At 44.4% G+C, this 19,690-nt stretch overlaps 1 protein-coding gene across 3 annotated transcripts in view; it reads right to left on the bottom strand.

Annotated features, from left to right (window-relative positions):
* Positions 1–2,260: 2,260 nt before the first annotated feature.
* The window catches only part of LOC119952858 (calcium homeostasis endoplasmic reticulum protein), a 142,838-nt gene continuing 125,408 nt past the window's right edge, over positions 2,261–19,690 (bottom strand). For 2 of the 3 annotated variants that reach the window (XM_038776416.1, XM_038776418.1), the window contains exons 16-19: positions 15,892–16,005; positions 10,935–11,029; positions 10,195–10,380; positions 2,261–2,867 (exon numbers count right to left, since the gene is read on the bottom strand). In XM_038776416.1, coding sequence (XP_038632344.1) covers positions 2,827–2,867; positions 10,195–10,380; positions 10,935–11,029; positions 15,892–16,005 — 436 coding nt within the window. In that variant the 3' untranslated portion in view covers positions 2,261–2,826. The remainder of the gene's footprint in view (positions 2,868–10,194; positions 10,381–10,934; positions 11,030–15,891; positions 16,006–19,690) is intronic. The other variant, XM_038776417.1, reaches the window with a different exon arrangement.

The raw sequence follows: 19,690 nt of genomic DNA, 5'->3' as shown, positions 1-19,690 counted from the left end.
CTCCTTACTTGAGAAAGGACGTACTGGCGCTGGAGGGTGTGCAGAGGAGATTCACTAGGTTAATCCCAGAGCTGAAGGGGTTGGATTATGAGGAGAGGTCGAGTAGACTGGGACTGTACTCGTTGGAATTTAGAAGGATGAGGGGGGATCTTATAGAAACATTTAGAATTATGAAGGGAATAGATAGGATAGATGCGGGCAGGTTGTTTCCACTGGCGGCTGACAGCAGAACTAGGGGGCATAGCCTCAAAATAAGGGGAAGTAGATTTAGGACTGAGTTTAGGAGGAACTTCTTCACCCAAAGGGTTGTGAATCTATGGAATTCCTTGCCCAGTGAAGCAGTTGAGGCTCCTTCATTACATGTTTTTAAGGTAAAGATAGATAGTTTTTTGAAGAATAAAGGGATTAAGGGTTATGGTGTTCGGGCCGGAAAGTGGAGCTGAGTCCACAAAAGATCAGCCATGATCTAATTGAATGGCGGAGCGGGCTCGAGGGGCCGGATGGCCTACTCCTGCTCCTAGTTCTTATGTTCTTATAAAACACGCTGAGTGGGCAAGAGGAGGACAGAGGAGGGCAGCACGGTGGCACAGTGGTTAGCATTGCTGCCTCAAGGCGCCGAGCCCCAAGTTCGATCCCGGCTCTGGGTCACTGTCCGTGTGGAGTTTGCACATTCTCCCCGTGTTTGCGTAGGTTTCGCCACCGCAACCCAAAAATGTGCAGGGTAGGTGGATTGGCCATGCTAAATTGGAAATAATGAATTGGGTACTCTAAATTAAAAAAAAAAGAGTAGGACAAAAAGGTGGAAGAGGGATGGTCTCACGCTTCCCATCACAAAAAAGAACTGCTATTTCAGGTGGCAGAATAGAGGATTTTTTTGCAGAATGAACCTCCATTGGGGGGGGGGGGGGGGGGGGGGGGTGTCCACAGAGAAGACAGAAGGTAAAACATTTCCATATGTACCAGCTATATTGCTTATACACAGCTTGGATCACTGTGTCACAGCTTTACTGGGATTATTACATGGTCCACACTTTACCACGCAGACAAAGAAATAACCTACTTGTACGCATCATCAATTTTTTTTAAAAGGGTGAACTTTTGGGCCAGCGAAATGCTGCTAGATATCAAAAGCATGGTCAAGAAACAACAGTTATTACAGATTAAAAGGCCATTTAATTGATCATGATTTGTTATTGGCAGTTTGATGACAGGGATATTGCTGTACCCGAATTCTTCTCACCCCACTGGTTAGCTGCAACTAATGCTGCTAACTCCAGGCAAGTGCTTGATGGGAACATTCTAGCTAAATCTATTCTTCATGGCTGGAAACAAGGTAGTAGAAATAAAATCTGGGCATAACACGAAAGAAACCTGCTCAAACTAATGTTGTGGTAACATGAGGGCCAGAGCACTCATCCTATTGTTTTCTCCATTTGGATTCCATTGAGATGTTATGCCTTCAGATGCTTAGGTACAAGGGGCGGGATTCTCCCATTCGGCGGCAGAGTGTCCACGCCGTCGGAAACCCGTCGAGTACCAATTCTGGCCCCTACAGGAAGCCAGCACAGCGCTGGAGCGGTTCATGCCGCTCCAGCCTCCCATCCCGACGTGAACTGTGCGCCACGGAATCCGCGCATGTGCAGTGGTGCGCCATCAACGAGGACATGCACAGTGGCGCCGGCGCCAACCCACGCATGCGCGGTGGCCTCCCTCAATGCGCCAGCCCCAACGTAACATGGCGCGGGAGTTCAGGGGCTGGCGCGTAAGAAAATAGGCCCGTGGAGCGAGAGGCTGGCCCGCTTATCGCGGGCCAGGCTCCATCAGAGCCCCCCCCGGAAACTGCGCGCAGTTTCTCGCCAGCTGTGACCAGGTGTGGACAGCGCCGGCGGGACTCTGTCTTTTTAGAGCGGCCGCCTGGCCGCGCAGAGTGGCCCGCGACCCGTGCTGTGCACAGGGTTGGGAGTATCCTGCCCAAGGTTCTGCAATTCCCTCCCTCAACCTCTTTTTATCTTCACTTTCTGACCTGCTTAAAATCTGTGTATTTGAACAATCTTTTGGTCAGATGGCATAATATCTCATGTGGCTCAGTATCAAATTTACTTTTATAACACTCCTGTAAAACACTGCAAGCTATGTAAATACAAGCTGATGGATATGGAACATGTAACTTATTTCCTGGAGTCAGGAATTTGTTCTAGTCACCGAGCAGGAAACCTAGTGACCAAACTAGAGGTTGGCACAATAAACAGAAAGCGTTTAGTTCAGGATTTACTGATTGAGAAACTTTACTCCTGCAGTTCGGATGAACAGATTAAAATGGTTCACAAAAGTCATTACACAAGGTCTAGTCTGATGACTGATCAAAGAGAGCGTTAACAATCCATTCACACCTCTCTGTAACCAAACAAAAAAGGGCAAGTGAAAATACTTCAAGACTTCTGAGTCCTTCCTTAGTACACAACGGAGGAGACAGTCAAAATGTCCAATTTTAGGCCAACGCAAACATTTATAATTTGTCAGTATAAAAATTCTCATCCTATCATTGATGCCTACAACTCTGCACTGCTTCACTTAAAAAAAAGATACACTGGGAAAGACATCATTGTATAAGCAGGTACCAAAGTGAAACTGAGATTATGGTATATTTGATCTGCATGAAGATTCATTAGGGATTTAATCCTTTGCTCGTGTCCCAGCCCTGAAATACTCAGATATGAGGCCTCCTGTAATCGATCAGTCCAACAGTGAGTAGCTTGGGTTTCTAAGTCCTTATTGGGTTATGGGAGTGATGCAGAACAAACACAGCTCCATCTTCTCACGCATTCTTCACTCGGGGGGTGGCTGCTCCTGTATTTCTTTCTTCACTGCAATAACAGAGAAATAGTAAAAAGCAAAACAAATATTCTAATACTTATTTAATGGTGTAATAAATTCTATAAGGGAATATGATAAAAGTTTATTATCCAAGGCTACTATTTGAAAACTACATTTAAAATAATTCGATTTCCCCGAATTTGAGTCAACCTCAGACTAATTTTACTAAACGTGTAATGTTCATGTTTAGTAACATAACAATTAGCAATGAAGCTCCCTGAAACAATCACTGAAGTACGAATTCTGCACATCAGCAAATGGAGGATAGGGGAGCCAGGGGACCTTTATTAAAATACTGATTCGAGGATCATTTCTTTACAACAGTAGGATGCATTGGTTCAAACACCTGGAAAGGAGAAGCATTTACATTTAAGAACTGTCAAATTTCATATATTAAAAAAATCGGTCTTGGTGGTCCCTGAATGAAGTATATTTGGAACAGCGGAAGAAAAAGCTTCCTTGCCAGCCTCCCCATCTTCATCCCCAAGGCCTTTTTTAAGCGGGTGAGCAGGATCATTACAGGCTGTGTGTGGGCGAATAAGACCCCGCGAGCAAGGAGATCGCTGTTGGAGCGCAGTCCGGGGCGGGGGGGGGGGGTTTGGCGCTGCCGCACTTTTGCGACTACCACTGGGTGGCCAATATAGCTATGATTAGGAAGTGGGCGAAGGGGGGGGTTTGGCGCTGCCGCACTTTCGCAACTACCACTGGGTGGCCAATATAGCTATGATTAGGAGGTGGGCGAGGCGGGGGAGGGGGGGGGGGGGGCGTGGGAGCAGCTGGAGACAGCATCATGTAAAGGTACTAGTCTGGGAGCTCTGATAACGGCTCCTTTGCCGTTCTCGCCGACCCGTTACTCCACAAGTCCGGTGGTGGTGGCGACAGTGCGGATCTGGGGACAGTGGAGGAGGTACAAGAAGGTGGAAGGAGCGTTGGTCTGGACTCCGATATGCAACAACCACAGGTTTGTCCTGGGTAGGATGGCTGGTGGGTTCCAGAGCTGGCAGAGGGCAGGCATCGGAAGGATGGGAGATTTGTTCATAGACGGAAGCTTTCCCAGTCTGAAGGCGCTAGAGGACAAATTTAATCTGCCGCCAGGAAACGCCTTTAAATATCTGCAAGTACGAGCCTTCCTGAAAAAACAGGTAGTGGCCTTTCCGACGCTGCCGCCACTGAGGATACAGGACAGGGTGGTCTCCGGTACCTGGGTGGGGGAGGGGAAGGTGTCGGATATCTACCAGGAACTACAGGAGGTGGAGGAAACCCCGGTGGAGGAGCTCAAGGGCAAGTGGGAGGAGGAGCTAGGTGAGGAGTTGGAAGCGGGTCTGTGAGCAGAGGTCCTGGTTAATTCCTCCTCATCATGTGCCAGGCTCAGTCTAATTCAATTTAAGGTGGTCCACCGGGCACACATGACGGCAGCGAGAATGAGCAAGTTTTTTTGGGTAGAGGACAGTTGTATGAGGTGTAAGGGCAGCCCTGCAAACCATGTCCACATGTTTTGAGCATGCCCGGAGCTTAGAGAGTTCTGGCAAGGGTTCGCGAGGGCAATGTCTAAGGTGCTGAACACACAGGTGGTGCCGAATCCAGAGATAGCGATCTTTGGAGTGTCAGAAGACCCGGGAGTTCAGGGGGCGAAAGAGGCCGATGTCTTGGCCTTTGCCTCCCTAGTAGCCCGGAGACGGATTTTATTAAGATGGAGGGACTCAAAGCTCCCGAGTGCAGAGACTTGGGTTAACAACATGGCTGGGTTTCTCAGCCTCGAGAAAATAAAGTTTGCCTTAAGAGGGTCTACACTAGGGTTCTCTCGGGGGTGGCAGCCGTTCGTCGACTTTCTCGGGGAAATTAAAATGTCAGCAGCAGCAGCAATCTGGGGGGGGGGGGTGAGTGCTTCATTGGGATGGTGTGGGAAGACTGGGTCGCGTGAGGTAATGTTTATTTAATTGTTATTGTATATTCTCTTTTTACACTATGTTAATATTCACTCGTTTGTTTTGTTATTATTGTTTCTACTGTATTATTATGAAAAATTCTGCAAAACCGTAATAAAAATACTTTAAAAAAAAATTGGCAGGCCTAAAGGGAAACTACAGTTGGATGATAGTGATGATGATAGTGAGAAAAAGCGTCATAGTCGAAGGCTTGGTGGAGATCTATTTAAATATGTCCAAGCACTGCCAAGGTTTGATGAGGAGGAGGTAGAAGCCTTTTTCATTTCATTTGAGAAGGTAGCTAAACAAATGAAATGGCGACAGGACATGTGGGTATTACTGATTCGAACAAAGCTGGTAGGAATGGCTAGGCAAGTGTTTGCATCACTACCGGAGGAGGTATCTGGGTCGTATGAGGAGGTGAAAAAATCCATCTTGGGTGCATATGAACTAGTGCCTGAAGCCTACAGCCAAAGGTTTCGAAATTTAAGGAAAGAACCCGGTCAAACATACATGGAGTTTGAAAGGATCAAACAGAGTAATTTTGATAGGTGGATAAGGGCTTTGAAAATAGACCAAAGGTATGAAGCTCTCAGAGAAATTATACTTTTGGCGGAGTTTATAAATTAAATTCCTGATGTAGTGAGAACTCATGTGAAAGAGCAGAGGGTTGAAACTGCGAAGTTAGCAACAGAAATAGCAGATGATTATCAATTAGTTCATAAATCAAAGTTTGGTTTATGACATCAGTTTCAGCCTGTGAGGGATAGAAACTGGGGACATGAGAAATACTCAACTGGTAAAGGTAAAGGTGATCTGATGGGAGATAATAAGGAGAGTGTACTTCAGACTAAAAAAGAAATCCAGGAGGGTGGAAAAGAAATGAAAAGTTTCAAATGTTTTCACTGTAATAAACTAGACCATGTAAAGTCACAGTGTTGGTGGTTGAAGAAAAGCACTGGAAAGGCTGATGTGGTAAAACAGGACAAGACAGTGGGGTTTGTTAAAGTAATAAAGGAAAGCCCAAGTGAAGCGAAGGAGGGGCAAAAGATTGTACAGCCTGATCAAGAGCTGATTGATAAGAAGGTGCCAGATCTCTTTAAAGAATTTACTTGTGTGGGTAAAGGTTACTCATGTGTATCAGGAGAAGCAGGTAAAGAACTCACAATTTTAAGAGATACGGGAGCTAGTCAATCTTTAATGGTAAGAGAAGAGGAGTTATGTAGTTTGGGAAGAATGTTGCCAGAAAAGGTGTAATATGTGGAATTCAGGGTGAGAGGAGTAGTGTTCCATTATACAAGGTAAGGTTGGAAAGTCCAGTGAAGAGTGAAGAAGTGGTAGTAGGAGTAATAGAGAAACTATCTTATCCAGGAATACAGTTTATCTTGGGTAATGATATCGCTGGATTGCAGGTGGGAGTGATGCCTACTGTGGTTGATAAGCCAGTGGAAAATCAGACAACTGAAATGTTGAAGGACGAATATCCTGGGATTTTTCCGGATTGTGTAGTAACAAGGTCACAAAGTCACGTGTTAAGATAAGAGGGGAAATCAAAGAGTGAAGTTGAAGTGCAATTATCAGAAACGATTTTTGATCAGATGGGTGAAAAATAACAAGAACAGCTGGAGGATGAGGTGGATATTTTTAGTTCAGGAAAATTGGCGGAGTTACAACAGAAAGATGTAGAAATAAAACAGATGCATCAGAAAGCATATACGAAAGAGGAATCCGAGTATATACCAGAGCGTTATTACCATAAAAGTTATGTCTTGATGACAAAATGGAGACCTTTACATATGCAGGCGGATGAAAAGTGGGCTGATGTTCATCAAGTAGTATTGCCGGTAGGGTATAGAAAGGAGGTGTTGCGAGTTGCACATGAGGTACCAGTGGGAGGTCATTTGGGAATAAGGAAAACTCAAGCTAAAATACAAAAATATTTTTATTGGCCTGGACTACATAAAGCTGTAGTTAAATTTTGTCAATCAGGTCACACATGGCAAGTGATAGGGAAACCTCAAGCAGTGATATATCCAGCACCCTTGGTACCCATTCCATCATTTGAGGAACCTTTTACAAGGGTCCTAATTGATTGCCTAGGACCGCTTCTTAAAACGAAAAGTGGGAATCAATATCTTTTGACTATAATGGATGTGTCTACTAGGTTTCCAGAGGCCATTCCAGTACGTAATTTTACAGCTAAAAAGATTGTGGAGGAGTTACTTAAATTCTTTACTCGATATGGACTACCCACATAAATACAATCGGATCAAGGATCAAATTTTACTTCCAGGTTATGCAAAGTTATGGATAGCTTAGGAATAAAACAATTTAAATCAACTGCGTATCATCCAGAATCACAGGGAGTGTTAGAAAGGTGGCATCAGACATTAAAGACAATGTTGAGGGCTTATTGTCAAGATTACCCAGAGGAGAGGGCTGCATGGTGGCTCAGAGGGTTAGCCCTGCTGCCTCATGGCGCCGAGGTCCCAGGTTTGATCCTGGCTCTGGGTCACTGTCCGTGTTTGCGTGGGTTCCGTCCCCACAACCCAAAAGATGTGCAGGCTAGGTTGATTGGCCACACAAAATTGCCCCTTAATTGGGAAAATGAATTGGGTACTCTAAATTTTTTTTAAAATTACTCAGAGGATTGGGATAAAGGAATTTGTCCTGTTTGCAATTAGGGATGCACCTAATGAGTTTGCCAAATTCGGTCCTTTTGAACTAATTTTTGGTCATGAGGTAGGAGTACCGTTTAAATTGATTAAGGAAAAATTGGTGAGTGAGAATCGGAACTTACATTATTGGATTACGTGTCAAATTTTAGGGAACGATTAAATAGAGCAGGTGAATTGGCTAGACAACATTTGAAAGTTGCGCAAAATGCGATGAAACGGTCGCGGTCAAGAAATCCAAAGTTTGTAGTTTTACCAGTGGAGATAAAGTGTTGTTACCGGTGGTAGATGAGCCTTTTAATGCTAGGTTTTGTGTATCTTATCAAATTGAAAGGAAATTAAGTGAGGTGAATTATGTGGTAAAAACACCAGATAGAAGGAAGACTCACCGTGTGTGTCATGTGAATATGCTTAAAAGGCACTTTGAAAGGGAAGGAGAGGAAAAGGAGGAAGTTTTAATAATTACAACTCAAAGTGATGAACCAAATCCAGATGACTGTGAATTTGACATACCTCAAATTAAATTGGAAAACGAGGATGTTCTTAAAAATTGGGATAAATTGTTGAGTTACCTTCCAGAGGAAAAACGGACTGACCTGAAAGAGTTATTGATATCACGTGGGCAAGTCTGTGGAGATAAATTGTGAAGTACTAAAATGGCTATACATGGTGTAGATGGGGGAAATGCTGTTCCAATCAAACAACATCCATACAGAGTTAACCCTTTAAAATTGGCACAGGTTAACAAAGAGATTGAGAGTATGCTTAAAAATGGCATAATTGAAGTGGGTTGGAGCCAATGGAGCTCACCCATAGTGATGGTGCCTAAACCAGATGGTACCCAACGGTTGTGTGTGGACTATAGAAAGGTTAATGCAGTTACAAGAACTGACTCTTATCCTATCTCACGTTTGGAGGATTGCATTGAGAAAGTGCGACAATCAGCTTTTATTCCAAACTTGATTTACTTAAGTTACTGGCAGGTACCTTTACCCGAAAGGGCGAAGGAGATTTCAGCTTTTGTGACTCCAGATGGTACGTACCAATTCAAAGTTATGCCAGTTGGCATGAAAACCGCCCCAGCCACATTTCAACTGTTAACTAACAAAGCCGTTTCAGGATTACCCAATTGTGTGGTATACATCGACGATCTGGTAATTTTCAGCCAGACATGGAAAGAACATTTAAAACATCTGATGCAGTTATTCCATCGACTTCAGGAGGCGGGTTTGGTGATAAACCGAGCCAAAAGTGAATTTGGAAAAGCCCAAGTCACTTTCCTTGAGGAGTTTCCGATACCCTCAACACAAAGGGAAATAATGTGATTTCTTGGCATGTGTGGATTTGATCGAACATTTGTGCAAAGGTTTTGCAGTGTGATTGCTCCACTGATAGACTTGCTGAAGAAACGTCGAAAATTTCAATGGGCAGCGGAGTTTCAACTGGCATTTGACTGCCTGAAAGCTGTGATAACCAATGCTCTTGTGTTGAAGAATCACAAGGGACTCTGTGATCAGATTGAACTAAAGTATCTGACCTTAAAGAGAAATGCTGAGGCGTAGAGAAATAGATGGATCGTGCAGAGACCTTCTTATTCAGAGACTGTCAATCGAGAAGAATTTCAGTTGGAGGAAGAACAAAAATGGACTATTTTATTATACCTGTTTGCGTGTGTTGTTTTTTAAAAAAAAAACGAAAAAGTATATTTACTGTGTGCATTCCTTAAAGGATAGTGGAAAGGTGAAAAATAAAACCATCTTGAAGTTGATCGTTTATGTTTTTTCTTGGGGGGAGATGTCATGTGAGAGTACCTTTAAGAAATGGGTGTTTATTACTGCAGTGATGTCAGAGAGTGGGTAGAGCTGGGCTGTCTGTCGGCTTTTTACTTTCGTTTTAGGCTGTTTGCTGCAGGGTGTGTTTCAGTTTCGTTTTCAGAGCTGGATAGCTGCAGTCACAGCCAGAAGGGGTATTAGTCTCTCTCTGTAATCTAAAAACTGTAAATCAATGCTTTGGTGATTTAAAACTAATAACTGTTCTCAGTAGTGACTTTAACCTAATGTGCTTCTGTTAAAGGTTTTGTTTTTAAGTCTTATGGATGTTAAAAGGAAAGCTTGAAGTATTACTTAGTGTTGTAGTCTTTGGGGGTTGTATTTGAATTAATGGTTGCTAAGATGTTTACTGTATGTTTTAAAAAGGTTAACTTGAGTTCATAGAATAAACATTGTTTTGCTTTCAAAAATACTTTTCCATTTCTGCTGCACCGCACCTGTAGAGTGGGCCGTGTGCTCCTCATACCAGAATCTATTAAAAGTTGTGGGTCAGGTGAACTCCATGATACACTTTGGGGTTATCTAAACCCTGGCCCATAACAACTTCTCTTGGAAATGGGTGTTCTTGCTCATCAACAAGAAGAATGTATTTGCAACCGGTCACTACCTGAAACATCAGGACTGTTCAAGGAGGATTTGAATCAATCACCTCTGATGTTCGGACAGAAAGCTTGGAAGGGTAGGACTGTCTTGTATTGGGCATCTAGAGTATAATCTTGCAATTGAATGTGCAGACATGACGTATATGGAATGCACACTGGAAATGCATTGAAGAACAGGTAACCAATATCAGATCCTGTGCACAAAAAGCAATGCAACTCAAAGTTTCAAAGCAGCACAAGTGTCATCTCAGAGTCACAGACACAAACTGGATTAATTCACGCAACTTACTTTCATCTCTTGCTTTCATGCGAGCTATGAAGGAGTAACTCTTATTTCTTCGATAATTCTCATAGGGATCGTCGAGTGGGACCCCTACTCCTTTATACAGGTCCCACTTATCACGGATCTCTCCTCCTTTGATTGGATCCTGAATACCCTGCTCCTTTGCCCCAAGTCCTCCCGATCCACTCCAGCCTAGAACAGACCAATAGGACCAAATTATTTTTTACTGATTGCACAACCCTTGGGTGTCCATATGGTGGTTCCTGAATCCCGGTTACCAGCTTCTGAAGTTCTGGTTCTTTAAGTTTATATTACTGCTGATAGTTTTTACTAAGTCTGGAGTCAGGCTTGATAATTTACATTTTTCTAGTTAAATCTCCAAGTCAGCTTGAAGGAGTGGTTTTCGGTCTCTATCAAAAATACATATTTTTAAATTTTGCAACACTGTGTTTGCAATGCTACAATAAGTGGCTCTTTCAGCTGTACTTACATTAGCTATGAATACCCTGGGATGTTACCATTGTTGCAAGTCTTGTAAGTAACAGCTATTTGAAAAGCACTCATCTGTAACAGTCCCTCAATAAATACAATAAACTACAAAACTAGGCCTGTATTTTGCTTTGGTGACACCATTTTGACCAACTAATAATTTGGGTAAACATCCCCAGCCACCCTTCTGGATGGGAGGCAATAATGTGACACATTGAGGATCTTTCATGACTAAAAGTAGAATGAGTTAACCATACCCATCTTCATTAACAGCTGATGTCCTTTGTTTTCTTCCCCCAGTCTGTGATCAGGAGTGAGGGTGACAGGACCACCTCCAAGTCCTGTTGTGGAGCTGCAAGAAAACAAGACATCCATAAATTAATCCTAATGAAGAGTTTCCCCACAGGTAATCCTTGAGCAACAGCTGGAACAACTTGTAAGAGCATTTCATTCTTGTTCAAGAGCTCAGTCAATAGCTGATTACTGGAATTATCTTAGATCTGGAATCCGACAATCCTGACAAAAAGTTGGATGTCATTAGAGAGTTGCCGAGTTTTGGAACAAAGTGTCAATGCTTTGCTCAGAGTGATCAAGGTCTCCAAACAAAGAGTAATCACCACCAGTGAAAAGTGGGCAAAAGCTAAGGCACTGATTAAAGGCCACTGATGATGGGCAACATAACATTGAAGTCTCACACTAAAAGGCAAGTGTGTCACAATACATCAGGCCTGCCAGCAGTGACCTGAACAAAGGGATAGGTTTGGCATCATCTTGGATGTATGGGAACACTAGAGAGAAGTTTTCTTTGAAAATGAGAGTATGGTTGGTGTATAGCTATGGGACAGGAGGAATATAAAAAAAAAATTTAAGAGGCAAATATACCAAACCAGGATCAACTACCTGGACATGATGGAATTACAGAGCAGGAGTGCAATCAGGCTCATAGATATGACAAAAGGTGTAAAATTTGGTTCGCAAAGTCCTGGAGATACAACCTCCTTTAACACATTATGATAGGCAGTGAAGCTCACTCTCAATATTCTTTATGCAATGAAGATTATTGTAGGAGCAGCTTTTTGTCTGGTTGGCTCCATGAGAAGTTAGCTAAAGCCGAATGTTATCATTTACTCCATAACATGCACCTCACGAAGTGACAGCAGCAAACCTAACATTCACATTTCAGACAGACAGAGCAATGTGCAAGAGTTTTAGTCTCTCACTGAGCTCTGCAATGGACAACATTAATTTATTTTACAAATAATACCACCTTATCTGCCAAGTAAGTACTACTGAGACAAAAGGAAAATATGCTTCTTCCTTTCACTGTCTCAGTTTGTCTCCCATTCTCTGGCTTTCACTCATTCTGTCTCACTTTGTATGGTTCACACACTTTTATAATTTCTTTTGCAAATCTTTTGTTTCTTCTCAACTCAGATTCTGTATATTTCTTAATCACTCTACATTTGGAGTTTTCCTTCTGACTTATACACTTACTTTTTCTCAGTGTCTCTCTTTCCCTTCCCTTCCTCTTTCTCTCATTCCATTGAGACCTGGAGGCTAACTGACCTCAAACAAAATTATCTCTCTCGCTTTCTCTGGGTACATTTCTTCACAATACATCTCAGTAATCCCGAACAAAAGTGAAATATTGCAGATGCTGGAAATCAGTAATAAAAATACTGGAAAGAGTCTATGTCTGGCAGTACATGTGGAGAGAGAAACAGTTGTATTTTTTTGTAAATTTTAGAGCACCCAATTCATTTTTTTCCCGTAAGAAGTCTTACAACACGAGGTTAAAGTCCAACATGTTTGTTTCAAACACTAGCTTTCGGAGCAGTGCTCCTTCCTCAGGTGAATGAAGAGTATGTTCCAGAAACATATATATAGACAAATTCAAAGATGCCAGACAATGCTTAGAATGCGAGCAGTAGCAGGTAATTAAGTCTTTACAGATCCACTTAATTACCTGCACAGCACGCTGCCCGAAACAGAGTTAACATTCCAAGTCCGTAGTACTTCTTTGAGGCTCCTTAAAAACTCGTTCCACCAACTAAGAGTTAAACAGACTGAAAATGTTAACTCTGTTTCTCCCTCTATAGATAATGCCAGACCTGCAGAGTCTTTGCAGTGTTTTGTGTTTTTATTTCCATAACCTTGATGTTCCTTTCAGAAGAACCAGATCACAACACTGACACTTCATCGAATCACATCGCAAAGCTTCCCAGCATCATTCTCTGTGTCCTGTCTTGAACATCATTGCAGGAAGAATCATCCTGACCCTCCTCTAAAGCAGCTGGCTATTTGCTTTTTAGGAGAAATTGGTCAATTTGGAGAAAGAGGCTAGGGAATTAGGGCTTACGGGGAGAAGGCAGGAGAATTGGGATGAGAAACATATTATCCATGATCGAACGGCGGAGCAGACTTGATGAGCCGAATAGTCTAATTCTGCTTCTATATCTTATGGTCTAACTGCTGAACACTAGCCCTGGTCCTGAGGAATCCTTTTTCAAAATGCTCCAAGAGAGCTTGTCAATGCCTTAGGGTCCATTACCCAGTTTTAGTTTGCTGAGGTATAAATTTTAACACAATCTGGACATGAAGTGCATTATCAAAACAAAGAGAATCTACTACGAGGTATGAGGACAATCCTGGGACAAAACTTTAGCTTTGATACGGGAAATATTCAGCTTTCTAGTTTACCTCCCTTTATTATGTAGCAGAAATTCAAAAGTTTTCTGAAGATTCAATTCATGGAGAACAGGGTATAGATAACATTTCATTTGACGTATTCCTTTGATGAAAGTAAAATAAAATAGTGATGCCAAGAGAGAAAAAAGCCAGCACCAACACCAAATAACCCCAACTCTTTCACTACAATTAACAGCAGAATAAATTTCTGACCCACCCCTACATTGGACAGCCAATGTTGTCCCATTTTTTAAGAAGGGTAGCAAGGATAACCCAGGTAATTATAGGCCAGTGAGCTCGACGTCAGTGATAGCGAAATTGTTGGAAAAGATTCTCAGAGATAGGGGGCGGGATTCTCCGAGCGACCAGAGATTCAGCGCCAATTGAGCCTGTGCGGTCGCCGCGGCACTGGTCGGGGGCCGCTGAAATAGGCCCCATGGCGATTTTCTGCGGGCAACAGGCCGAACTGCCGCTGAGTTCTGCCGGCATGGTTCTAACCTGGTACCATCCGGCGGGAGCTCGGACCCGCGGCTGCTGTGGACGTCCTGGTGGGGGGTCGGGGGTTCCTCCACGGAGACCAGACCCGCGATCGGGGGCATTCGATTGGCGGCGATCTGGAGGGGGCCTACCTCCTTCCACGTGGCCCGCTGTAAAGTCCCCAACATGTTGCTCTGTGCCGGGCTGGAGACGGCAACCATGCGCACGCACATACACGGTACTGGGGCCTCTGCTGTTTGTAACATATATAAATGTATCTGGTCTGATTAACAAGTTTGCGGATGATACTAAGATTGCAGGAGTTGCGGATAGTGATGAAGATTGTCAGAGAATACTGCAGGATATAGATAGGTTGCAGAGTTGGGCAGAGAAATGGCAGATGGAATTTAACCTGAACAAATGCGAGGTGATGCATTTTGGTGCAATTCAGGTGGGAGCTATAAAATAAATGGTAGAACCATCGAGAGCATCGACACACAGAGAGATCTGGGCGTGCAGGTCCACAGATCCTTAAAAGTGGCAGCTCAGGTGGAAATGGTGGTAAAGAAAGCATATGGCATGCTTGCCTTCATCGGATGGGTTATCGAGTTTAAAAGCTCGCAAATTATTTCGAACAGTTATTTAGAACTTTGGTTAGGCCACATTTGGAATACTGCATCCAATTTTGATCACCACACTACCAGAAGGACTTGGAGGCTTTGGAGAGAGTACAGAAAAGGTTTACCAGGATGTTGTCTGGTATGGAGGGTATTAGCTATGAGGAGAGATTGAATAAACTGGGATTGTTCTCCCTAGAGAGATGGAGGCTGAGGGGCGACCTGATAGAAGTTTATAAAATTATGAGAGGCATAGATAGGGAGAACAGATGGAGGCTTTTCCCTGGGAGGAAATTACAAATACAAGGGGGCACAAGTTCAAGGTGAGTGGGGAAAGGTTCAGTGGAGATGTGCGGGGGAAGGTTTTTTTTTTTTTACACAGAGGGTGGTGGGAGCCTGGAATGCATTTCCAAGTGAGGTGGTTGAGGCAAATACGTTAGCGACTCATCTGGATAGACACATGAACAGACGGGGTATAGAAGGATTTAGGCGGCTGGTCTAGATAGGACACCTGATCGGCGCAAGCTTGGAGGACCGAAGAACCTGTTCCTGTGCTGTACTGTTTCTTTGTTACCCCACTTTGATACAAGATGAAATCTTTGAAGGGGTAAGCAGCACGGTTCGATTCCTGTAACAGCCTCCCTGAACAGGCGCTGGAATGTGGCGACTAAGGGCTTTTCACAGTAACTTCATTTGAAGCCTACTCATGACAATAAGCGATTTTCATTTTTCTTTTTTTTTTCATGTACACACACAGGCCTTTTGTACAGTAAACAGATGAACAATCTGGTGCCATTTCTGTTGGTACAGACCGGTTTCCTACAGTTACTGCACTTAAAATACTTAAATCTGGGACGTGCTTTGTCCTGCAGCCATGAAAGGTGTCTTTTAAATACAAGCTTTTTGTTTTTTTTTTAGAATGCAGTTTCAGCATGCAGTCACTACCCAACTTCCCACTGTCACTTCCTTTACAACCTCCCAAATAGACAGGCTACCAATATTTAAAAAATAAATACATTTAGAGTACCCAATTCATTTTTTACAATTAAGGGGCAATTTAGCGTGGCCAATCCACCTAGAGCTGGGATCGAACCTTGGACCTCGGTGCCGTGAGGCAGCAATGCTAACCACTGCGCAACACCAATATATTAAATAACAGCAGGTTTACTCTCTTGAGAAGCTAAAGCCATGGCTCAAAGTCAGATTATAAATAAGGTGAACAAGTTTATCACCCTTTGTGCAGCTGTGGTTTTTTTGTTACACAAGGTATGTACAGAGAGAGGGGAACAGTGGAATATGAACAAACTAATTTGTGAACAATGCCTTCATAGCTCATTTGTGACCAATCACCCATGGACTGTACTCAATCGTTTTATCCTCCGCTATGTTGCAAAATCTTGTAATAGATAACACACCATTTCCGTGCACTTACGGTGGAGTCTGGCTACGTGACCTTGATACCCGCCTCTTTCCTGGTGAAAAGGATCGCGACCTTGAGCGAGAGTGTGAGCGAGACCTGCTCTGCGATGACCTTGACCTGCTGCGACTGAAAGAAGACAAACAAAAATGATTTTAACAAAACCTCTTGGGCTTTAAATTAAAATTAAATTTCAACAGTTTGTGGTTAAGAGTTGTATAACATATCCTGGTGCTCATTAATTTTAATCTCAAGATTCCATGACCGTCAAATCTGTTGACTGGGAGAGGCAGAAGCTGCAGATGGAGGTGATGTGATATCCACAGGAAAGGCTCAGGAAAAGGGTGGCGACCAGGCAGATACGAAAAGTGAAGGATAGAGGGGACAACACGATCTTGGACCCAGCGGGGGTGAACGGGGTGTTCAAGGAATTTTACAGTTGGCTTGAATGAGTCGGAGCCCCCAGCTGGGTGGAGGGGACAAGGCAATTCTTGGAGGGTTTGGAGTTTCCGAAAGTGGTGGAAGGATTGGTGGAGGGGCTGAGAGCCCCGATCGGGATTGTGTAAGTAATAGAGGGATTGGAGGCCATGCAGTTGGGCAACGCCCCAGGACCGGACGGACATCCAGTGGAATTTGATAAGAGGTTTTCTGGGGTGCTGGGCCTGCTGCTGGTGAGGGTATTTAATGAGGCTAGGGAGTGGGGTGTTCTTCCCCCAACAATGTCACAGGCTTCGATCTCATTGATCATGAAGCGGGAGAAGAACCCAGAAAAATGCAGGTCATATGAACCAATCTCCCGACTAAATGTTGACGCCAAATTGCTGGCCAAGATTTTGGTCTCGGGAATAAAGGATTGTGTTCCGGGGGTGAAGGGAGGTCTAGACAGGATTTGTCAAAGGTAGGCAGTTAACGGGCAACGTTAGAAGGCTCTTGAATGTCATCATGATGCCCTCCAAGGGGAGGGAGGTGGTGTTTGCTATGGACACGAAGGAGGCCTTCGACAGGGTGAAGTGGAAGTATTTGTGGGAGGTCCTGGGGTGGTTTGGGTTTGGGTAGGGTTTTGTAGATTGGGTACGGTTGCTGAATCAGGCGCTGGTGGAGAGTGTGCGGACGAACTGGGTGAGCTCGGAATATTTCAGACTGAGCCGGGGGTCAAGGCAGGGATATCCACTCTCCCACTGTTGTTTGCCTTGGCTATAGAGCCATTGGCAATGGTGCTGAGAGTGGCAAAGGAGTGGAAGGGGCTAGTTTGGGCAGAGGGGTGGAGCACAGGGTCTCGTTACATGCGTACAACCCACTCCTGTATATTTCTGACCCGCGAGGGGGGAGGGGAGAGATTATGTGGATCTTAGGGGAATTTGGCCGGTTCTCGGGGTACAAATTGAATATGGGAAAAAGTGAGGTTTGTGTGATTCAGGCGAGGGGTGGGAGAGGAGGCTGGGGGAGTTGCAGTTTAAAGTGGTGGGATGGAATTTCCGATACTTGGGAATCCAGGTGACTCGGGGATGGGAGCAGTTGCATGAATTAAATCTGACCTGGTTAGTTGAGCAAATGAAGGAAGACTTTTGGAGGTGGGAAGGGCACAGACAGTAAAAATGACGGCTCTCCCGAGATTTTGTTTGTTTTTCAGTGTCTCACTATTGTTATACCAAAGGCCTTTTTTAAGCACGTTAATATGTGATCTCTGGGTTTGTGTGGGCGGGTAAAACCATGAGAATAAGGAAAGTGCTCTTGTAGCAGAGGGGTTTGGCCCCGCCGAACTTTAGGAATTACTACTGGCCGGTAAATATAACTATGATTAGGAAGTGGGTAGTGGGGGCATCATGCAAGGGCACAAATTTAGGAGCGCTGGTAACAGCAGCTCTGCCGTTCTCGCCGGCTCGGTACTCTACAAGACCGGTGGCAGCTCAGAGTTTGGGCACAGTGACGGAAGCATATGGGAGTGGAGGGAGTGGCGGTGTGGGCTCCAATTTGTGGCAATCACCGGTTTGTCCCGGGGAGTTTGGATGGGGATTTCGGAGCTGGCAGAGTAGGGATTGAGAGGCTGGGGGACCTGCTTATTAATGGGAGCTTTCCTTGTATGGAGGATTTGGAATTGCCGGGTGGGAATGGGTTTGGCTATCTGCAGGTAAGGGACTTTGCATGGAGGCAGGTTTCGACCTTTCTGCTTCTACCGCCAAAGGGGATACAGGATAAGGTAGTTTCTAAAATGGGGGCGGGTGAGAGGAAGGTCTCGGAAATTTATAAAGAACTATGGAGTGGGAGGGAACCCAGATAGGGGTTGTGAAGCGCAAGTGGGAAGATAAGCTGGGAAAGGAGTTAGAGGCAGGTCTGTGGGAGGATGCTCTGAGCAGAGTCAACACATCCTCATTATGTGCCAGGCCCAGCCTGATACAATTCAAGGTGGTTCACCGGGCACACATGACGGTGGCCCGGATGAGCAGGTTTTCTGGGGTAGAGGACAGGTGTGTTAGGTGTGCAGGAGGGCCCGCAAATCATGTCCACATGTTCTGAGCTTGTCCAAAATTTAGGGGATTCTGGCAAGGATTTGCTGATGTTATCTCCACGGTGCTAAACACGAGGGAGTCCGGAGGTGACAATCTTTGGAGTGTCGGAAGATCCGGGAGTCCAGGAGGCCAAAGAAGCTGACTTTTTGGCCTTTGCCTCCTTGTAGACCGGAAATGGATCCTCTTACCATGGAGGGACTCGGAGCCCCCGAAATCGGGAGTATGAGTTAGCGACATGGCCAGGTTTCTCAGGCTTGAAAAAATTAAGTTCACACTGAGAGGATCAGTGTGCGTCCGGAGGTGGCAGCCATTTATCAACTTCGGGGTAACGTAAACCGTTAGCAGATACAAGATGGGGAATAACAAAATGTGGGATACACCTCGAAACGAATGTGTACACACGCACACAGCAAGACTGCGTACTTGGCCCCCTACTATAATCTCTGTACACACACGACTACGTGGCAACATTAGATTCCAACCCCACCTACACGTTTGCTGACAATACACGACCATAGTGGGCCGGATCTCGAATAACGACAAGTCCGAATACAGGCGGGAGATAGAGAACCCATACCAGCCTCCCCGAACAGGCGCCGGAATGTGGCGAGTATGGGCTTTTCACAGTACCTTCATTGAAGCCTACTTGTGACAATAAGCGATTATTATATTATTGTTATTATATAGTGGAGTGGCGCAGCGACATCAATCTATCTCTCAATGTCAGCAAAACTAAAGAGCTGGCCATTGATTTCAGGAAGCAAAGTACTGTACACACCCCTGTCAGCATCAACGGGGCCAAGGCGGAGATGGTTAGCAGTTTCAAATTTCTTGGGGTACATATCTCCAAAAATCTGTCCTAATACATCCACGTCGACACTACTACCAGGGTAGCACAACAGCGCTTATACTTCCTCAAGAAACGAAGGAATTTCTGCATGTCCACATTAACCCTTACCAATTTTTACAGATGCACCATAGAAAGCCTATTTGGCTGCTCGGCTCAAGACCGCAAGAAACTTCAGAGAGTCGTGAACACAGTCCATCACACGAACCTGTCTCCCATCCATTGACTCCATCTACACCTCCCGCTGCCTCGGGAAAGTAGGCAGCAGAATCAAAGACCCTTCCCACCCGGCTTACTCACTCTTCCAACCTCTTATGGACTGACCTCATTAACACTACACCCCTGTATGCTTCATCCGATGCCGGTGTTTATGTAGTTACATTGTGTACATTGTGTTGCCCTATTATGTATTTCCTTTTCTTTTCATGTACTTAATGATCTGCTTGCAGAAAAATACTTT

Source organism: Scyliorhinus canicula, chromosome 18, assembly GCF_902713615.1.
Source record: "Scyliorhinus canicula chromosome 18, sScyCan1.1, whole genome shotgun sequence".
NCBI lineage: Eukaryota > Metazoa > Chordata > Chondrichthyes > Carcharhiniformes > Scyliorhinidae > Scyliorhinus > Scyliorhinus canicula.
The sequence above is the reverse complement of the archived record's forward strand: the minus strand, read 5'-3'. Positions and strand labels throughout refer to the sequence as shown.